Source organism: Thunnus maccoyii, chromosome 8 (genome assembly GCF_910596095.1).
Source record: "Thunnus maccoyii chromosome 8, fThuMac1.1, whole genome shotgun sequence".
Lineage (NCBI taxonomy): Eukaryota > Metazoa > Chordata > Actinopteri > Scombriformes > Scombridae > Thunnus > Thunnus maccoyii.
In genome coordinates this window covers 34,852,845-34,867,367 of record NC_056540.1, presented here as the reverse complement: position 1 = coordinate 34,867,367, position 14,523 = coordinate 34,852,845, and the positions used below count along the sequence as shown (strand labels likewise).

The 14,523-nt window shown below is 44.4% G+C and overlaps 2 protein-coding genes across 8 annotated transcripts in view; one reads left to right on the top strand and one right to left on the bottom strand.

The window, feature by feature from the left end:
- The window catches only part of tbc1d2 (TBC1 domain family, member 2), a 49,900-nt gene extending 48,506 nt beyond the window's left edge, over positions 1-1,394 (top strand). For all 3 annotated transcript variants that reach the window (XM_042419808.1, XM_042419807.1, XM_042419809.1), the window contains 2 exons: positions 77-198; positions 491-1,394. In XM_042419808.1, the coding sequence (XP_042275742.1) occupies positions 77-198; positions 491-692 (324 nt within the window). In that variant the 3' untranslated portion in view covers positions 693-1,394. The remainder of the gene's footprint in view (positions 1-76; positions 199-490) is intronic.
- Positions 1,395-6,674: 5,280 nt separating this feature from the next.
- Positions 6,675-14,523, bottom strand: part of slc44a1b (solute carrier family 44 member 1b) — a 46,518-nt gene continuing 38,669 nt past the window's right edge. For 2 of the 5 annotated variants that reach the window (XM_042419153.1, XM_042419148.1), the window contains exons 11-15: positions 13,543-13,699; positions 13,341-13,424; positions 12,856-12,993; positions 11,398-11,634; positions 8,636-10,071 (exon numbers count right to left, since the gene is read on the bottom strand). In XM_042419153.1, coding sequence (XP_042275087.1) covers positions 9,640-10,071; positions 11,398-11,634; positions 12,856-12,993; positions 13,341-13,424; positions 13,543-13,699 — 1,048 coding nt within the window. In that variant the 3' untranslated portion in view covers positions 8,636-9,639. Of the gene's footprint in view, positions 7,595-8,635; positions 10,072-11,397; positions 11,635-12,855; positions 12,994-13,340; positions 13,425-13,542; positions 13,700-14,523 lie in introns of those variants that run through there. The other 3 variants (XM_042419150.1, XM_042419149.1, XM_042419151.1) reach the window with 3 other exon arrangements.

Here is a 14,523-nt window from a genome sequence, read left to right as displayed (position 1 = left end):
GTTAATGAGTCTGAATGTTGACAGAAGAATAAAACAACCTGAAGGTGGGTTTCAGAGACGTGTGTCGTTGTCTCAGGTGATCTTCAGGTACGCTCTGGCTCTCCTCAAATACAAAGAGGACGACATCCTGAAGATCCACGACAGCGTGGAGATCTACCAATACCTGCGCTTCTTCACCAAGACCATCTCTGACAGCAGGTAGACTCACCTGCTCTTCATCTCTGTTTGATCCGCTAACAAGTTGAATGAAGCTGAAATATCTGATCATCACAAAACTATTAAAACGCGTCAGTGAGCCTCAGCGCTGCGCCGGGTCACATGTTCCTTCATCATGTTAGTTTGGTCGTTCTGTGTGCAGCAGACGCTACTGAGCATGTGCAGGACCGCGTTCTGTTTACAGCTTCGTTAGCTTGTCGCGCTACAACCTCTGACTCTGTACCGAAGTTCTTTACAATGTTCACTGTAGTTTCTTCTTCTGGTGTATCTGCAGGAAGCTGACCAGCATCGCCTTCACCGTCATGAACCCGTTCCCCGGCCGCCTGCTGAGGAACCGGCGAGCGCTTCACCTGGAGCGCCTGCAGGGGGAGCTGCAGGAGCTGGAGGAGCAGCAGAGGGACTTCGTCACGGAGAGCGCCGAGCGCAAAGACAAAGATCTGGACACCATGGTCAGCGAGGACGACGAGGAGCTCTGAACGTAACAGGATGTAGAAACACGCTCACCAGTGTTGTTACTCCGTCATCGATCAATAACACTAATACTGACTGAACAGTCTGATTGTATTACAGCGTTTATAAGTTATAGATGCTACACAGCTGCTGCAACACGTCACTAGTGAGCTGAAACGATGAACAACATGTCTTCATGTTACATGTTGGAGTCTGTTGCTCTCATGTCAGGCGTTAGCGTTAGCCTTTAGCTACTCATCATTTCATTCATCTGCCAAGTTAGAAAAACCCAGAAGGTTGTTTAAAAGCTCTTCTGATTCTGTTTCCAGAATCCTCAAAGACTCTTCCAGCCTCCATAAACACCAGCAGTCAGTGTGTGTTTGGTGGTTTGAATCCCGCCGTGTTGTGTTCAGGCTGAAATCACCGTTAGCTTCATGCTAACGGAAGCTTTGACTTCGTCCTAAAGTTTCTGAAGATTAAAAGGTTTGATTTAACTAACAGGAAACAGCAGGTACTCATTAACTCTACAGTGTTTTTAGCTCACAGATGTTATTTTATTCTATTCTGTGTGACGTTCTGGTCGCTGATTCATATGAAAACATACCAGAAACTATCGGTGGTTAATATTCTGTATTCTTCTCTTTTCTGTGACTGTCGATGGTTTTATACATAAATGTTCTGTAATTTTAAGTCCGTCTGTATTGATCTTGATTAAATGTTAAAATCTTCGTCCAGACTGTCCGCCGTAAATCATTTAGCTTGCTAACGTATCAGTGCTGAGCTTTAAGGGTTTTAAATAAAACACTGACAGGAAGTTTCAGCTCTGACCAACAACACGTCCGTTAGCGGCAGCTAGCGTTGTGCTAGCACTGTGTTAGCGTTGTGCTAGCGTTGTGCTAGCACTGTGTTAGCATTATGTTCAGCAGTGATTTTGTTTCTTTCGCTATTGATAACTATTGATTGTCACAACCAATAATCAGAATGGTTTGATCAGTGAATCAACTGATGAGGATCATCAATGAGATTCAACAAGATCAATAAGTTTCTGTTCAGACGTAAACATTCAGCAGTAAACAGTCGTGACATCATTCATGACTGTAACAGAATCTCGTTTCCTCTTCCTGTTTTATCAGGTTGCAGGTTTTCAGTAAACAGACGAGAACAGATTTAAATATTCCATTTTATTATTTTTCTTAAAAAACAAATATACATAAGAAATGATAAATATAAAAAAATCAACCCAGAACAAAAGAAAAAGTTCTTCATGTTACAAACGACTTACTGCAGAGAAAAGCTAAACACTAGTGTTACGCCTGACGCCCGCGGCGGCGCCGGCCTACAGTCTGAACTACGCAGCCGCCTGTCAGTCAACGAGTTAAGAGTCATGTGACTCTGAGTTTTAGTGCTGCGACGCTAACAGCAGATTATTCACACGTTTACGTACGAAGACGCCGCGCTGTGATACGGAGCCGGAAACACATGGACATGCAAGTCGTTCAGCTTCGCCGCCATCTGCTCCTCGGGGTTAAAACGCGTAACCATGACGACCAAAAACGAAAGGAAGGAAGATGACAAGTGATCGCAGAGTTAGGGATGCTCCTATTGATTAGGCGCTGATTGATGTTTGGAGATATAAATAATAATAATAATAAATCAGAACTAATATTTCCTGATTAGTTAAACTGATCACTGATCAATCAGTCAATCAATCACATAATTCATGGAACAGGAAATGATGATCAGAGAAATAATCAACAGAATAACTGATGATGAAAGTAACTGTTAGTTGTGTTTCATGTCTGCGTTGACGTACGTTGCCGAGGGCGACGGTCGTTCTGTTCATACGTGTCACATGACAACATCTGGAGTAGAGTTTGGGTTTAAAAGGTGATCAGGACACCGGATCAATAACGGGTGTAAACGTGTTGTGATTGGAGCGTCTCTGTCCCGCCCGACAGCTTCTCCTCTGCGTGCTGATTGGTTGGGTTTGATGAATGATTATTGATCGGCAGGTGAGCTGAAAGGTTTCGTTCCAACAGTTGAAATATATTTAAAATTAAAAAGTGTTTCTATAAAATCTCAAAGTAAAGAAAAGATTATAAACATCTTTATGTTTTAAACGTTTGAAGACTTTTAATCACTTGTTTTAACATCAATGATTAAAAAATAATCAATCAATTTCCATCAATAATCAGTTTATCAGATGTTGGAATGAAACTCTTCAGTTCCTGCAGTCAGCAGGTTCATCTGTCACATGATCACATGATCACATGATCACATGGTCACATGATCACATGACCACACGGTCACATGACCACATGACCACACGGTCACATGACCACATGGTCACATGGTCCGAGCTAGCGTGAGAAGAAGCAGGTCTTCCATCTTTGCTGATTGATCTTCTAGTTTTATGTTTTCTGGACGTCTGAACATGAATAAATGTTTGTTTGTTTGTTTGTTTGTTTGTGTTAATATCTGAGCTACAAACACTGTTGATCTAAAATACTTTACAGCTACTTTAAACGGACGTCAGTGTTGAATGAACTCCATCTTTAGTGCAATTAGTTAACATGCTCGGAGCGTCGAGTCCTGTGGTCGCGACACACACATGCTCTTAATATTTCAGAGATCTTCCACAAAATAATGTGATTTATGTGAATTTCTGTGTAAAATCTGCAGGTTTGATCTTTTTAAAAACTCACATCAGCTGTAACGTCAGAAGCTCCTCAGTTTGTCTGACAGACAGGTTTTTATATGTGGAAGTGAAAGAGGTGCATTATGGGAACAGTCGCAGCCAGAAAACACATCGCTGCCGGTCTGAGCCAATCAGCTGCAGCGGTTTCATCACACAGAACAATGTTCATCATCACAGAAACAAACTTTCCTTCAGATCAGAAACACAACAAAGTGACTCCATCGTCAGGCTGAATCCAAACGTCCCGACGTCCAGACGACGTCCAGACGACGTCCAGACGACGTCAGTCGACGTTACCGTCAGTCATCACAACCACAAACCTCACAAATGATTCAAATGTCTTCAAATGTTCCTTTAAAGTCACGTTCATTGCTTTTTCACATTTCCTTCAAAACTTTCTTCTACGTTGTTTTGTTTTTTCATCTCCAGCCTCTATATTTATATTCTGGGGCTCTACTGGAATAAAACCTGCTTATTGATCTTCTACTGGTCCTTTATGCAGCCCCTCAGTTCAGCCTCTGTCTCTAACAGGCCGTTTTAGCTCCTGTCTCTTTAAGGCCCCGCCTCCTGATGAGCCCACTCTGTTCTGATTGGTCAGCTTCAGGAAGCTTCCTCCGGCTCCGGAGGCTACGTAAACAAACTATAGTAGCAGGATTTCACTTCTTCTTCTCCTTCTTTACTCCAAATGTCAACTTCTCAAATCCATCCGTACATGTTGGAGCTGAACAACACATGGAAACACCTTAGCAACCACCTTAGCAACCACCTTAGCAACCACCTCAGCAACCACCTTGGCAGCCAAGGCTACAGAAGGCCTTTTATTGGCAACAAGTCGACATATTAATAGAAAGAAAGTCGTAATAATATGAGAACAAAAAGGTTGAAGCCCTGACTTCTGACTTGCAGGCAGCATTTCTACATACGTTCACCTCAAGTTTCTGGACTTTTGACCTTGTTTAAGTTTAAGATGAAGATGAAGCCTTGAAGGAAAACAAACTGTTGGTTCATTCACAGCAGCAACGAGTTGATCAGTTTGTTAAAGTTTACTTTCATACCACTAAAGAAAATGAGCCAACGACTTGAATTTACGTGATGACAGTGAACACATCACGTCTGACAGTCGGACGTTTGGATTCAACCGGCAACATGTTGGGCAACCGGACGAGCAACAGAGCAACAGCAGTTCTCTTCATCACACGTCGACATTTAGTCACCAGGAACCAACAATACAACAGTACAACTCAAAGGTCCACTTACTGAACTTTTCTGGGCTTTTAATTGCATCTCACAGGCGGTTGAAAGCTCTGGAAAAGCGAGTAAGTGACCTTTGAATGGAGATGAAGTTTAGTTACCACGAACAGAAGCAGGAAGACTTGTTGTTGTTTGTTTGTTGATGATGACGACGTGGTCACATGATGCAGTTTGTTTTATTGCTGACTGTCACCTCCGCAGGAAGCTCCGCCCACTCGTCTCCCGCCTTCTTCTTCTTCTCTGGATTTGACATGTTGGACGGACACGACTCTTTGATTGAATGTTCGGGAGGTTTCGGACGCCGGCGGGGAGACGCGGGGTCGAAGCTCCAGGACAGGAAGTGAGATCCAGGTAGACGCCGCCGGCTGACGGGGCGTCAGACTCCGCGTCACCGACTAAACGGAGAGAACGGACCGCTACGACCTGCGAGCTGAGGGTCACGTGACAGAGACAGCTGAGTAGTCTTTGGTAGCCTTGTACTGCGGAAAAAGAGGCCGTGAAGAAGAAAAAAATTCTTCAATTAAAAAAGACGCAAAGTTAAACTTCCAGAAACGTAGCGTCTGTTAGTTCAGTCGCTAACATCAGCACCGTGTTTCCTGTCTGTGTGTAAACCAACGATCAATAACACGACCAGGATCCGGCGCCGCTCAGCCCACCGCCAGCTCCTCCCGGTGGCCGCTGGCGGTACTGCAGAAACGTCATTGATGACTTTTCTTTCAGGCGTTTTTAATCTGTGGAGGTTTTATTAAAACGTGTGATGTCATCTCGATGTTAAGTCTACGGGCTGAGCGGGAACTTGTGGGCGGGGCCTCGTTCTCATTAGGCGGCGCCGTCTTTGAGTCCCGTATCAGTTCTTATAATACTGGATGTTAGCAACACAGCTAATAAGCTACGCTAGCTTCCTGTTCTGGACTCTCCGTCCAACCAGAGGTCAGCTCTGTCAGGACGGCTTCTCATTGGTCGACGGTGTGAATCCAGTGACGTCGGCGTTTAGTCCGAACGGATCTTAATTCTTCTAGTTGTGACGAATCTGAACGACACAAATGTTGAAATGAAAAACTAAAGAATGTAGCAGTGAAACACTTTGAACCTCGTTAACTTTCACTCATTAATTAATGAACGTCGTTACATCAAACCAAACGACTTCACGCTGCTGGTCGAGTCTGTCGCCACCGGATCAATCTGTCTGGTTTCATTCTCATGTTGGGGAAACGTTATCGGACCGAATGGATCAGATCATCAGTTTTAATTGGTCCTGTCTGTCAGCCAATCACAGCCGAGCTTTTACTCTCACTGCCGGACGTCCAGCTTTAACTCTGCTGGTTCTGTCCCCAACTGGAGGGTCGGATATTTCAGTACAGTTTGTTCATGTTTGTTCTTTTTGTCTGTTTTCATTCATTTTTCTCCTTTTTGAACATAAAAACATCTTTAAAAAGGCAGAAAATGAGATTTACAGTACTTTGATTACATCATTATTATTATTATTATTATTATTATTATTATTATTATTATCATCATGTCTTTATGTTTTAATTCTTCCTCTCAGTTCTTCTACAGTTTGATCAACATGAAACATGAACAGCTTCGGTACAAAAATATCGAAGCTACAAACTACGACTCCCAAGATGCATTTCTGCAAAAAACAGCCAATCACAGAGCTTAAAATGTGATCATGTGATCTGCTAACAGCCGACAGAAGATAAAAGATTCAATTTATTTATAATCTGCAGATTAAATCAGTTCTCTTTGACTGAATTCGGTAACCATGGCGACACATTTTGTTTCGCAACAGCAGCCGAGGCTCATGGGTATTGTAGTGTTCTACAATAAACTATAACTGGTGTCAGAATATAAAGATGATCAGATCAATTAATGTTCAAATAAAAACGTATAAAAGCATCAAACAGTTATTTTTATTATTATCTGTTATTGATTGTTAATAACTTTGATCTTTTAATGTCATTTTGTATCAGAAATAATAATAATAACGATAATAATAATAATAATAATAATAATAATAATAATAATAATAATAATAATAATAATAATCAGTTTCAGTTACAGCTTGTTGTGTTTGATGCTGACTCACACTAACGTATTAATAACGTTAATCTAACGTTGCGTCAGAGCCTCGTTGACCCAACCCGGTGGTTTAGCCGTCAGTCATGTGACCCTCTCTCTGCAGGTTGTAACGGTCTGTTGAGTCTCTGCCGCTGCCGCCGTGTGGAACGCAGGAGAAGCTCCGCCCCCCCCGATGACGTGTCCAACATGGAGTCTGAAACGGGCGCCACACGGCGAGCAGCTCGAACAAACATCAGACGGACTTATCGGTGGTTTACAGGTCACATGACCCGAGACCCGAACACCTGAACCAGGAGTCCGATCTGATCTATTGATTGATCTGATCTATTGATCGATCTGCTCGCGGTGCGTCCCGTCGTCTCTCGTTTACAGTAGAATCTGTCTGTTGACCAATCAGACGGGGAGCTTTATGGCTGCTATTAACCCTGTCTGGAGACTCCGCCCCCTCCCCCCTCCCCCCCGATGACATCACAGCGCTCCTGATCCAACATGGAGTCCAGGTGAGAGAGTCCGTGTGATTGGCTGTCGGCGGTCCGCAGCTGGTCTCCAAACAGACACATGAAGAAGAGGAGGAGTCTTCACCGAGGAGCCGTTAGAGCTGAAGTGTGAGCGCAGACGATGAGTTCAGTGACACCAGACGCTTTTAGTCTTATAAAAAACGACATCACTACCAAAAAATGCATCAGCCGGTTTAAAATCTGCAGCGCTTCAATATAAAGTGCTTCATTACATTGTTACGTTTTTACAGTCTCTTATTAAAATATCGTTTTCCCTGGAGTGAAACCATAGTAAACATGTTACACGTTGGTAAAAATAAACATTTGGAATGTCTCTTTTGTTTTTTTTTTAAGAAGTCCCAGCGGCTGATTTTGGTCAAGCTGAACTCGTCCCCGGAGCCTGAAACAGGAAACGAGTCACATGGTTAAAAGGTTGAGGTGGAACAGACGACAGGTGGAGCAGTGAGGCGGGTATGAGGGAAATGAAGCAGAGCATTATGGGTAGTCAGGTGGTGCTGAACGCCGCCAGTCCGACCTGAGACCGAGGTTCCCCAAACATCTCCCAAAACGTTTCTCATTGTTTGTATTTGTCAGATTTAAATGTTAAAAGACTCATCAGTGATTCAAATAATTAACACAACGTCACTAAATTACAAAAACTATTCCCAAATGTTCCCAAATGTTCCCAGATGAGGTTTGATTCAGTGAGTCAGGAGACATAATCTGCCTCAAACATCCAACGACATTTATTTTAATAACATTATTGATGATTTTATTTGCTGCTGATGTTGAGCTGAAAGTTTATTTAATAAAGGTTATAAATGGAACATTGAGTCCTCATGGTTCTCATGTTGTTTGTGTGATCTGCAGGAAGTCGTTACGTACGACTCTTCACTGGCTGCAGTTTAAATAAATCACATTATTTTACTTTGACATTTTATTGCAAAAAAAAGAGACAAAACATCACAAACTGAGTCACAGTTTTTGAGAAAAGCTGCTGAAAATCAAACATTTTTGGCCTCAATAATCATAAAAACACTGAAATTCTGGAGGGAGCCAATAAATAATTAAAGCATTAAAAGAAATAAAAACCTTTTCCTCAAACATTCAATCAGTTCGTAACAAAAACAGCTTTTTATTTTTCATTTTACCACCAATAACTACAAGTCTCACTATTATTTATTTATTTATTTATTTATGGGTGTTTTCAGTTCTATTATTTGGATTTTGATTTGTACTTTTACTACATTGTGTCAGTTTCGGGGCTCCGTGCAGATCTGCAACACGCAGCCGCAGCTGAGTTCTAATAATCAACCTTTATTTATTTATTTATTTATTTATTTATTTCTGTTGGCTGAAACGTTGTCGATGTTTTTAGATCTCAGAGTGTGAACTCTTCTCAGGAACTCCAGAGGAAATGATCTCAGGTCAGAACAGGAAGTTAGTGAGAAGATGAATGCAGGTACGAGTTTATTAACCTGTGGTGGGAAGCTAGGACCCAGCAGACACCTTCTGTGTAAAGTTAATAAACTTTAATCAGTCGGCTCGTTAATCAACACTAATGAAGTCGGAATGACTTTCATCTGTTCACGTCTGTAAAACAGACCACAACTTTTAGAGAAACGTGGTGAAATCTGTGGTTGGTGGTCCAAACTGTGGTCCTCTACGTAGCCTGTGACATCACAGCATTTATTGTCTGCTGAGTCCATAAAGCACGGCGGCGAGAAAATAAAAACACTCAGAGCTGCAAAACAAGTTTTAAAAAACATTTTAAATACAAAAGATACAAAAGTAAAAAATGAATTACAAATAAACAGGAAGACGATGAAGACGATGATGAGGAGGAGTCAGATTAGCATGCCTGTGTTAGCACGTGTCTGTTAGCATGCCTGTGTTAGCATGTGTCTGTTAGCATGCCTGTTAGCACAGTCTGTTAGCATGCCTGTTAGCACGTGTCTGTTAGCATGCCTGTGTTAGCACGTGTCTGTTAGCATGCCTGTTAGCATGTGTCTGTTAGCATGCCTGTTAGCACGTGTCTGTTAGCATGCCTGTTAGCACGTGTCTGTTAGCATGCCTGTCAGCACGTGTCTGTTAGCATGCCTGTTAGCATGTGTCTGTTAGCATGCCTGTCAGCACGTGTCTGTTAGCATGCCTGTTAGCACGTGTCTGTTAGCATGCCTGTCAGCACGTGTCTGTTAGCATGCCTGTTAGCACGTGTCTGTTAGCATGCCTGTTAGCACGTGTCTGTTAGCATGCCTGTCAGCACGTGTCTGTTAGCATGCCTGTTAGCATGTGTCTGTTAGCATGCCTGTCAGCACGTGTCTGTTAGCATGCCTGTGTTAGCACATGTCTGTTAGCATGCCTGTCAGCACGTGTCTGTTAGCATGCCTGTGTTAGCACGTCTGTTAGCATGCCTGTCAGCACGTGTCTGTTAGCATGCCTGTGTTAGCTGGTGGCGGTGACGGTGGCTGCTTTGGCGGTGGTGGCGGTAGAGGAGGAGGGGTTTGGCGTGTGCAGCAGGCTGACGAACAGGAACAGGGTGGATGTGGGCAGGTAGACGCAGAGGAAGAGGACGACGTCCTCGCTGAGACAGAGGACGAAGCTGCTCTGTTCCGTCAGCACCCAGTCCACCAGCACGCCCACCAGCAGGTAATACACCTGGAACTCCTGAAGCTCCTCCCACTCCCCTCCGCCCTCCTCCGGCCCCGCCCCTGCCTCCTCCTCCTGTGACATGCTCTTCTGCCTGGCCCAGCCCCCTCCACCGCCGCTGTCACTCACCATGGGCTTCATCTCCGCCCCCTCTGACACGGCCTCCTTCACCCGGCTCCGCCCACGCTCCACCGCTCGCTCCAACCGCCGGCTGCTCTCCACGAACTCCTGCAGAGACGGACATACGGGGAGGGGAGGGGACATATGGGGAGGGGCGGGGTCATACGGGGAGGGGACATACAGGGAGGGGCGGGGTCATACGATGATGGGCGGGGTCATACGGGGAGGGAATTGAATTTGTAAAAAGTCTGATCATCAAACTCCAGATCCATCTGTGTTCTTTTTTCTGGGTTGTTCAAATGGAAACGTCCACTCAGCCGTTAGCATAAAGCAGCGACGCGGGACGGAGCGCTGACGCTGTATCTGTATTGACTGTCTGTGAGAGACTCGCGACGCTGGGCTGAGTGAACATCTGCTGCCAGTCATCCTGCTGAAGACAGTTTATCTGCTGGTCAGCAGGTGACAGACGGCTGTTTAATGAAAACGGAGTTCGTGTTTATTGGATGACAGAACGCTAACACGCCGCTCACATCTCACTTCCTGTGTGGATTCCCAGTAACAGCTGAGGACTGGATCCTTCGTCAGGTCACGTGGGAAAATAGTATTTGACACTAAAACATATGTACTTTACTTTTCTTTACTATTTGATTTTCACATTTGACTACTGGATACAAAATGATGTAAAAACCTCAAAGACAACAAACAAAAGAAAAGTATCCGTCCTTTAATGACGAGTCAAAGTTGAACTGCGGTGAGACGTCAGCTGATCGTTTGTCCACAGAAGAAACTACAGCAGCTGTACAGCGTTGTTACAGAGTGAGCTAGCACCCAGTACTCATTCATGTTTGATCCATCGCTGCCGAGTTAGCTAGCAGCTAGTTAGCATGGCTAGCACAATTAGCATAGCTGTGCCGATGTTGTGTGTAGACTGTATAAAAAGGTGTAACAGTACCGTGTTGGGCAAGTCACACAGCTGACGGACTGTTAGCCTAGCATGCTAATCCTACATAAACATATGGGTATCCAGTAATAACAGTTGTATTACTTTGTTATTTATTATTACTTACAGAGAGAGTAAAGTACCGTAAAAGGTACTGCTGGGTGTTGGTACTGAATTCCATTAAACCACTACTGGTACCAGTACTGGTTTAATGGGGAACGGTACCCAACTCTCCTTCAGAGACACACTCATCTTAATTTACGTTAATTATCTGCAGCTGATCTCAACTGTCAGTTCAAAAGAGACGCTCTGCTGTTTTCTATTGATCTTTGATCAGGAGAAATGAAAGCTTTCATATGTGTATTTTACAAACCCAGGACTGGATCAGACATGGATCAGACATGGATCAGACATGGATCAGACATGGATCAGACATGGATCTATCAGAACTCATCTCTATAAAAGACATAGAGTTTAGCGTGCTGCTGCCTCACCATCAGAGCTTTGTCCATGAAGAACTCCTTCCCTGGAGTGCCGTCGTTGTACTTAGTGTCGATGGCGAAGCAGAGGAAGAGGACGTCCACCACGATCTCGAAGATGGACAGGAAGCAGTGAGCCACCAGGAAGGCGAACAGACACACGATGATGAGCGGCAGAAGCCACTCGGCGTAATCCCGCTGGTAGTTCAGGAGGAGGACGCCGGCAAACGCCGTCGACGTGACAATCAGGATCTGACATCACACACACACACACACACAACCACACACACACACACACACAGAGGATGGACAGCGATCAGCTGAGAGGAAGTGTGTGTGGTTAAACTGACAGTGTTTCTCATCCTTTCATGAACAGACAGCAGTTGCAATGTTGGTAACAGGTGGTTGCTAGGTTGTTTCTAAGTGATGCTATGGTTGGTTGCTATGGCATTAGGAAGTAGTTATCATGGTGTTCCTTGCAGGCTGAGTTGGTACCAGGTGGTTACATCATGTTACATCATTCGGCCTTTTTGCCCAACAGACTTAGTTAGTGTGTTCAAACAGGTAAAGGTGTTGCTAAGTGGTTGCTAGGGTGTTGCTAAATGGTCGCTGTGGTATCACTAAGTTGTTGCTAAGGTGTCGCTAAGTGGTTGCTGTGGTGTCGCTAAGTGCTTGCTAAGGTGTTGCTAAATGGTCGCTGTGGTATCACTAAGTTGTTGCTAAGGTGTCGCTAAGTGGTTGCTAAGGTGTCGCTAAGTTGTTGCTAAGGTGTCGCTAAGTGGTTGCTAAGGTGTTGCTAAGTGGTTACTAAGGTGTCTCTAAGTTGTTGCTAAGGTGGTTGCTAAGGTGTCGCTAAGTGGTTGCTAAGGTGTCGCTAAGTGGTTGCTAAGTTGTTGCTAAGGTGTTACTCAGCGGTTGCTTGGGTGTCGCTAAGTGGTTGCTCAGGTGTTACTCAGCGGTTGCTAAAGTGTTGCTAAGTGGTTGCTCAGGTGTTACTCAGCGGTTGCTAAGGTGTTGCTAAGTGGTTGCTCAGGTGTTACTCAGCGGTTGCTAAGGTGTTGCTAAGTGGTTGCTCAGGTGTTACTCAGCGGTTGCTAAGGTGTTGCTAAGTGGTTGCTAAAGTGTTGCTAAGTGGTTGCTCAGGTGTTACTCAGCGGTTGCTAAGGTGTTGCTAAGTGGTTGCTCAGGTGTTACTCAGCGGTTGCTAAGGTGTTGCTAAGTGGTTGCTAAGGTGTCGCTAAGTGGATGCTCAGGTGTTACTCAGTGGTTGCTAAGGTGTTGCTAAGTGGTTGCTGTGTTTGACACCATGTGTCCTCATGTCAGATTAATAAACGAGCCCCGTCAGTCAACCGTCTGTCAGTCAAAGAAGAAGAAATGAAGACTACAGCCTGCAGGAGACGCTAGCGGTATTTCACACAGCGCGTCTGGCTGTGACTCTGAGACCAGGACCAGCTCAGATCCAGATCAGCTCACCTTCCCCAGGAAGAGCACAAAGTCTCCGATGGCGTTGATTGTGGCGACGCGCAGAGCGTTTTCCACCAGGATCACGAAGGCGTCACGTGCAGACGTGCAGAAACTGGTGCTGTTGATGGCTGTGGCTGCATAAGCATTCTGGGAAATAAAACAGACTCTGTAATGACCAATCAATAACTAAATCAATAACATGTATTATTTATCATTTATGTGACATTCACATTCTCTGCTGTGTTCTGTTACAACGAAACGTCTTCTTCTGTTGTATTTTTGTTTTCAGACGCTGAAACAACTGAAATGATTCTGTCAGCATCACATAAAGTCTCTTTTTATGTTTCGTGGTGTTTTTGACAGAAATCTTCTTGATATTATTTGGAATATTATGAGTTGTTTTGTTAATATAGATGTTATAAATGTAAAAAGGTCGATGATGATGACGATGATGATGATGAAGAGTGAAGGAGGAGAGGTAGTTTGTTGGTTACCTGATTGAGATAGTTGAGGCACTTCTCCAAACACCACAGACAGCAGATACAAGTTTTCAGCAGACAGCGAGCACACGCGTTCTCCTGCCGGTGACAGTAATCAATAACAACGATCATCAGCTGATATCTTCTGGTTAAATATGATGACATCACAGCTGTCCCTCAGCCTGTCAGCTGCGAGCTGTTTAATAAAGTTTTGTACCTTTCCTTTCAGCTGGTTGTGGATGTACATGAGGATGAGTCTGGGGATCTTCACCAGTGTGATGATGAAGGATCCTTTAGCGACGGTGCCCAGGTGATACCTGACCAGCCTCAGGACTGAGGACAGGATGGGGGTCACCGGGAGCCGGTTCTTGTCCCTGAAACATAAAATCCTCTTTACAGCTCCATAGAAGAAGAGACCTGTTTGTTTGGCTGACAGATCCCATAATGCACTGCTCTGAACAGATGTGTAGTGTCTGTGTGGGAAGGGAGGGAGAAGGACTGACCAGGTATAGACAGGTGTTTACAGGTGTTTACTGGTGTTTACATGTGTTCAGGTGTGTTTACAGGCGTGTGCAGGTGTTTCCAGGTGTGTTTACAGGTGTGTACAGGTGTTTACAGGTGTTTACTGGTGTTTCCAGGTGTGTACAGGTGTTTCCAGGTGTGTACAGGTGTGTTTACAGGTGTGTTTACAGGTGTGTTTACAGGCATGTGCAGGTGTTTCCAGGTGTGTACAGGTGTTTACAGGTGTTTACTGGTGTTTCCAGGTGTGTACAGGTGTTTACAGGTGTGTACAGGTGTGTTTACAGGTGTGTTTACAGGCGTGTGCAGGTGTTTACAGGTGTGTACAGGTGTTTACAGGTGTTTACAGGTGTGTTTACAGGCATGTGCAGGTGTTTATAGGTGTGTACAGGTGTTTACAGGTGTGTTTACAGGTGTTTACAGGTGTTTACTGGTGTTTCCAGGTGTGTACAGGTGTTTACAGGTGTGTACAGGTGTGTTTACAGGTGTGTGCAGGTGTTTACAGGCGTGTGCAGGTGTTTACAGGTGTGTTTACATGTGTTTATAGGTGTGTACAGGTGTTTACAGGTGTTCACAGGTGTGTACAGGTGTGTTTACAGGCGTGTGCAGGTGTTTACAGGTGTGTGCAGGTGTTTACAGGTGAGTTTACATGTGTTTATAGGTGTGTACAGGTGTTTAC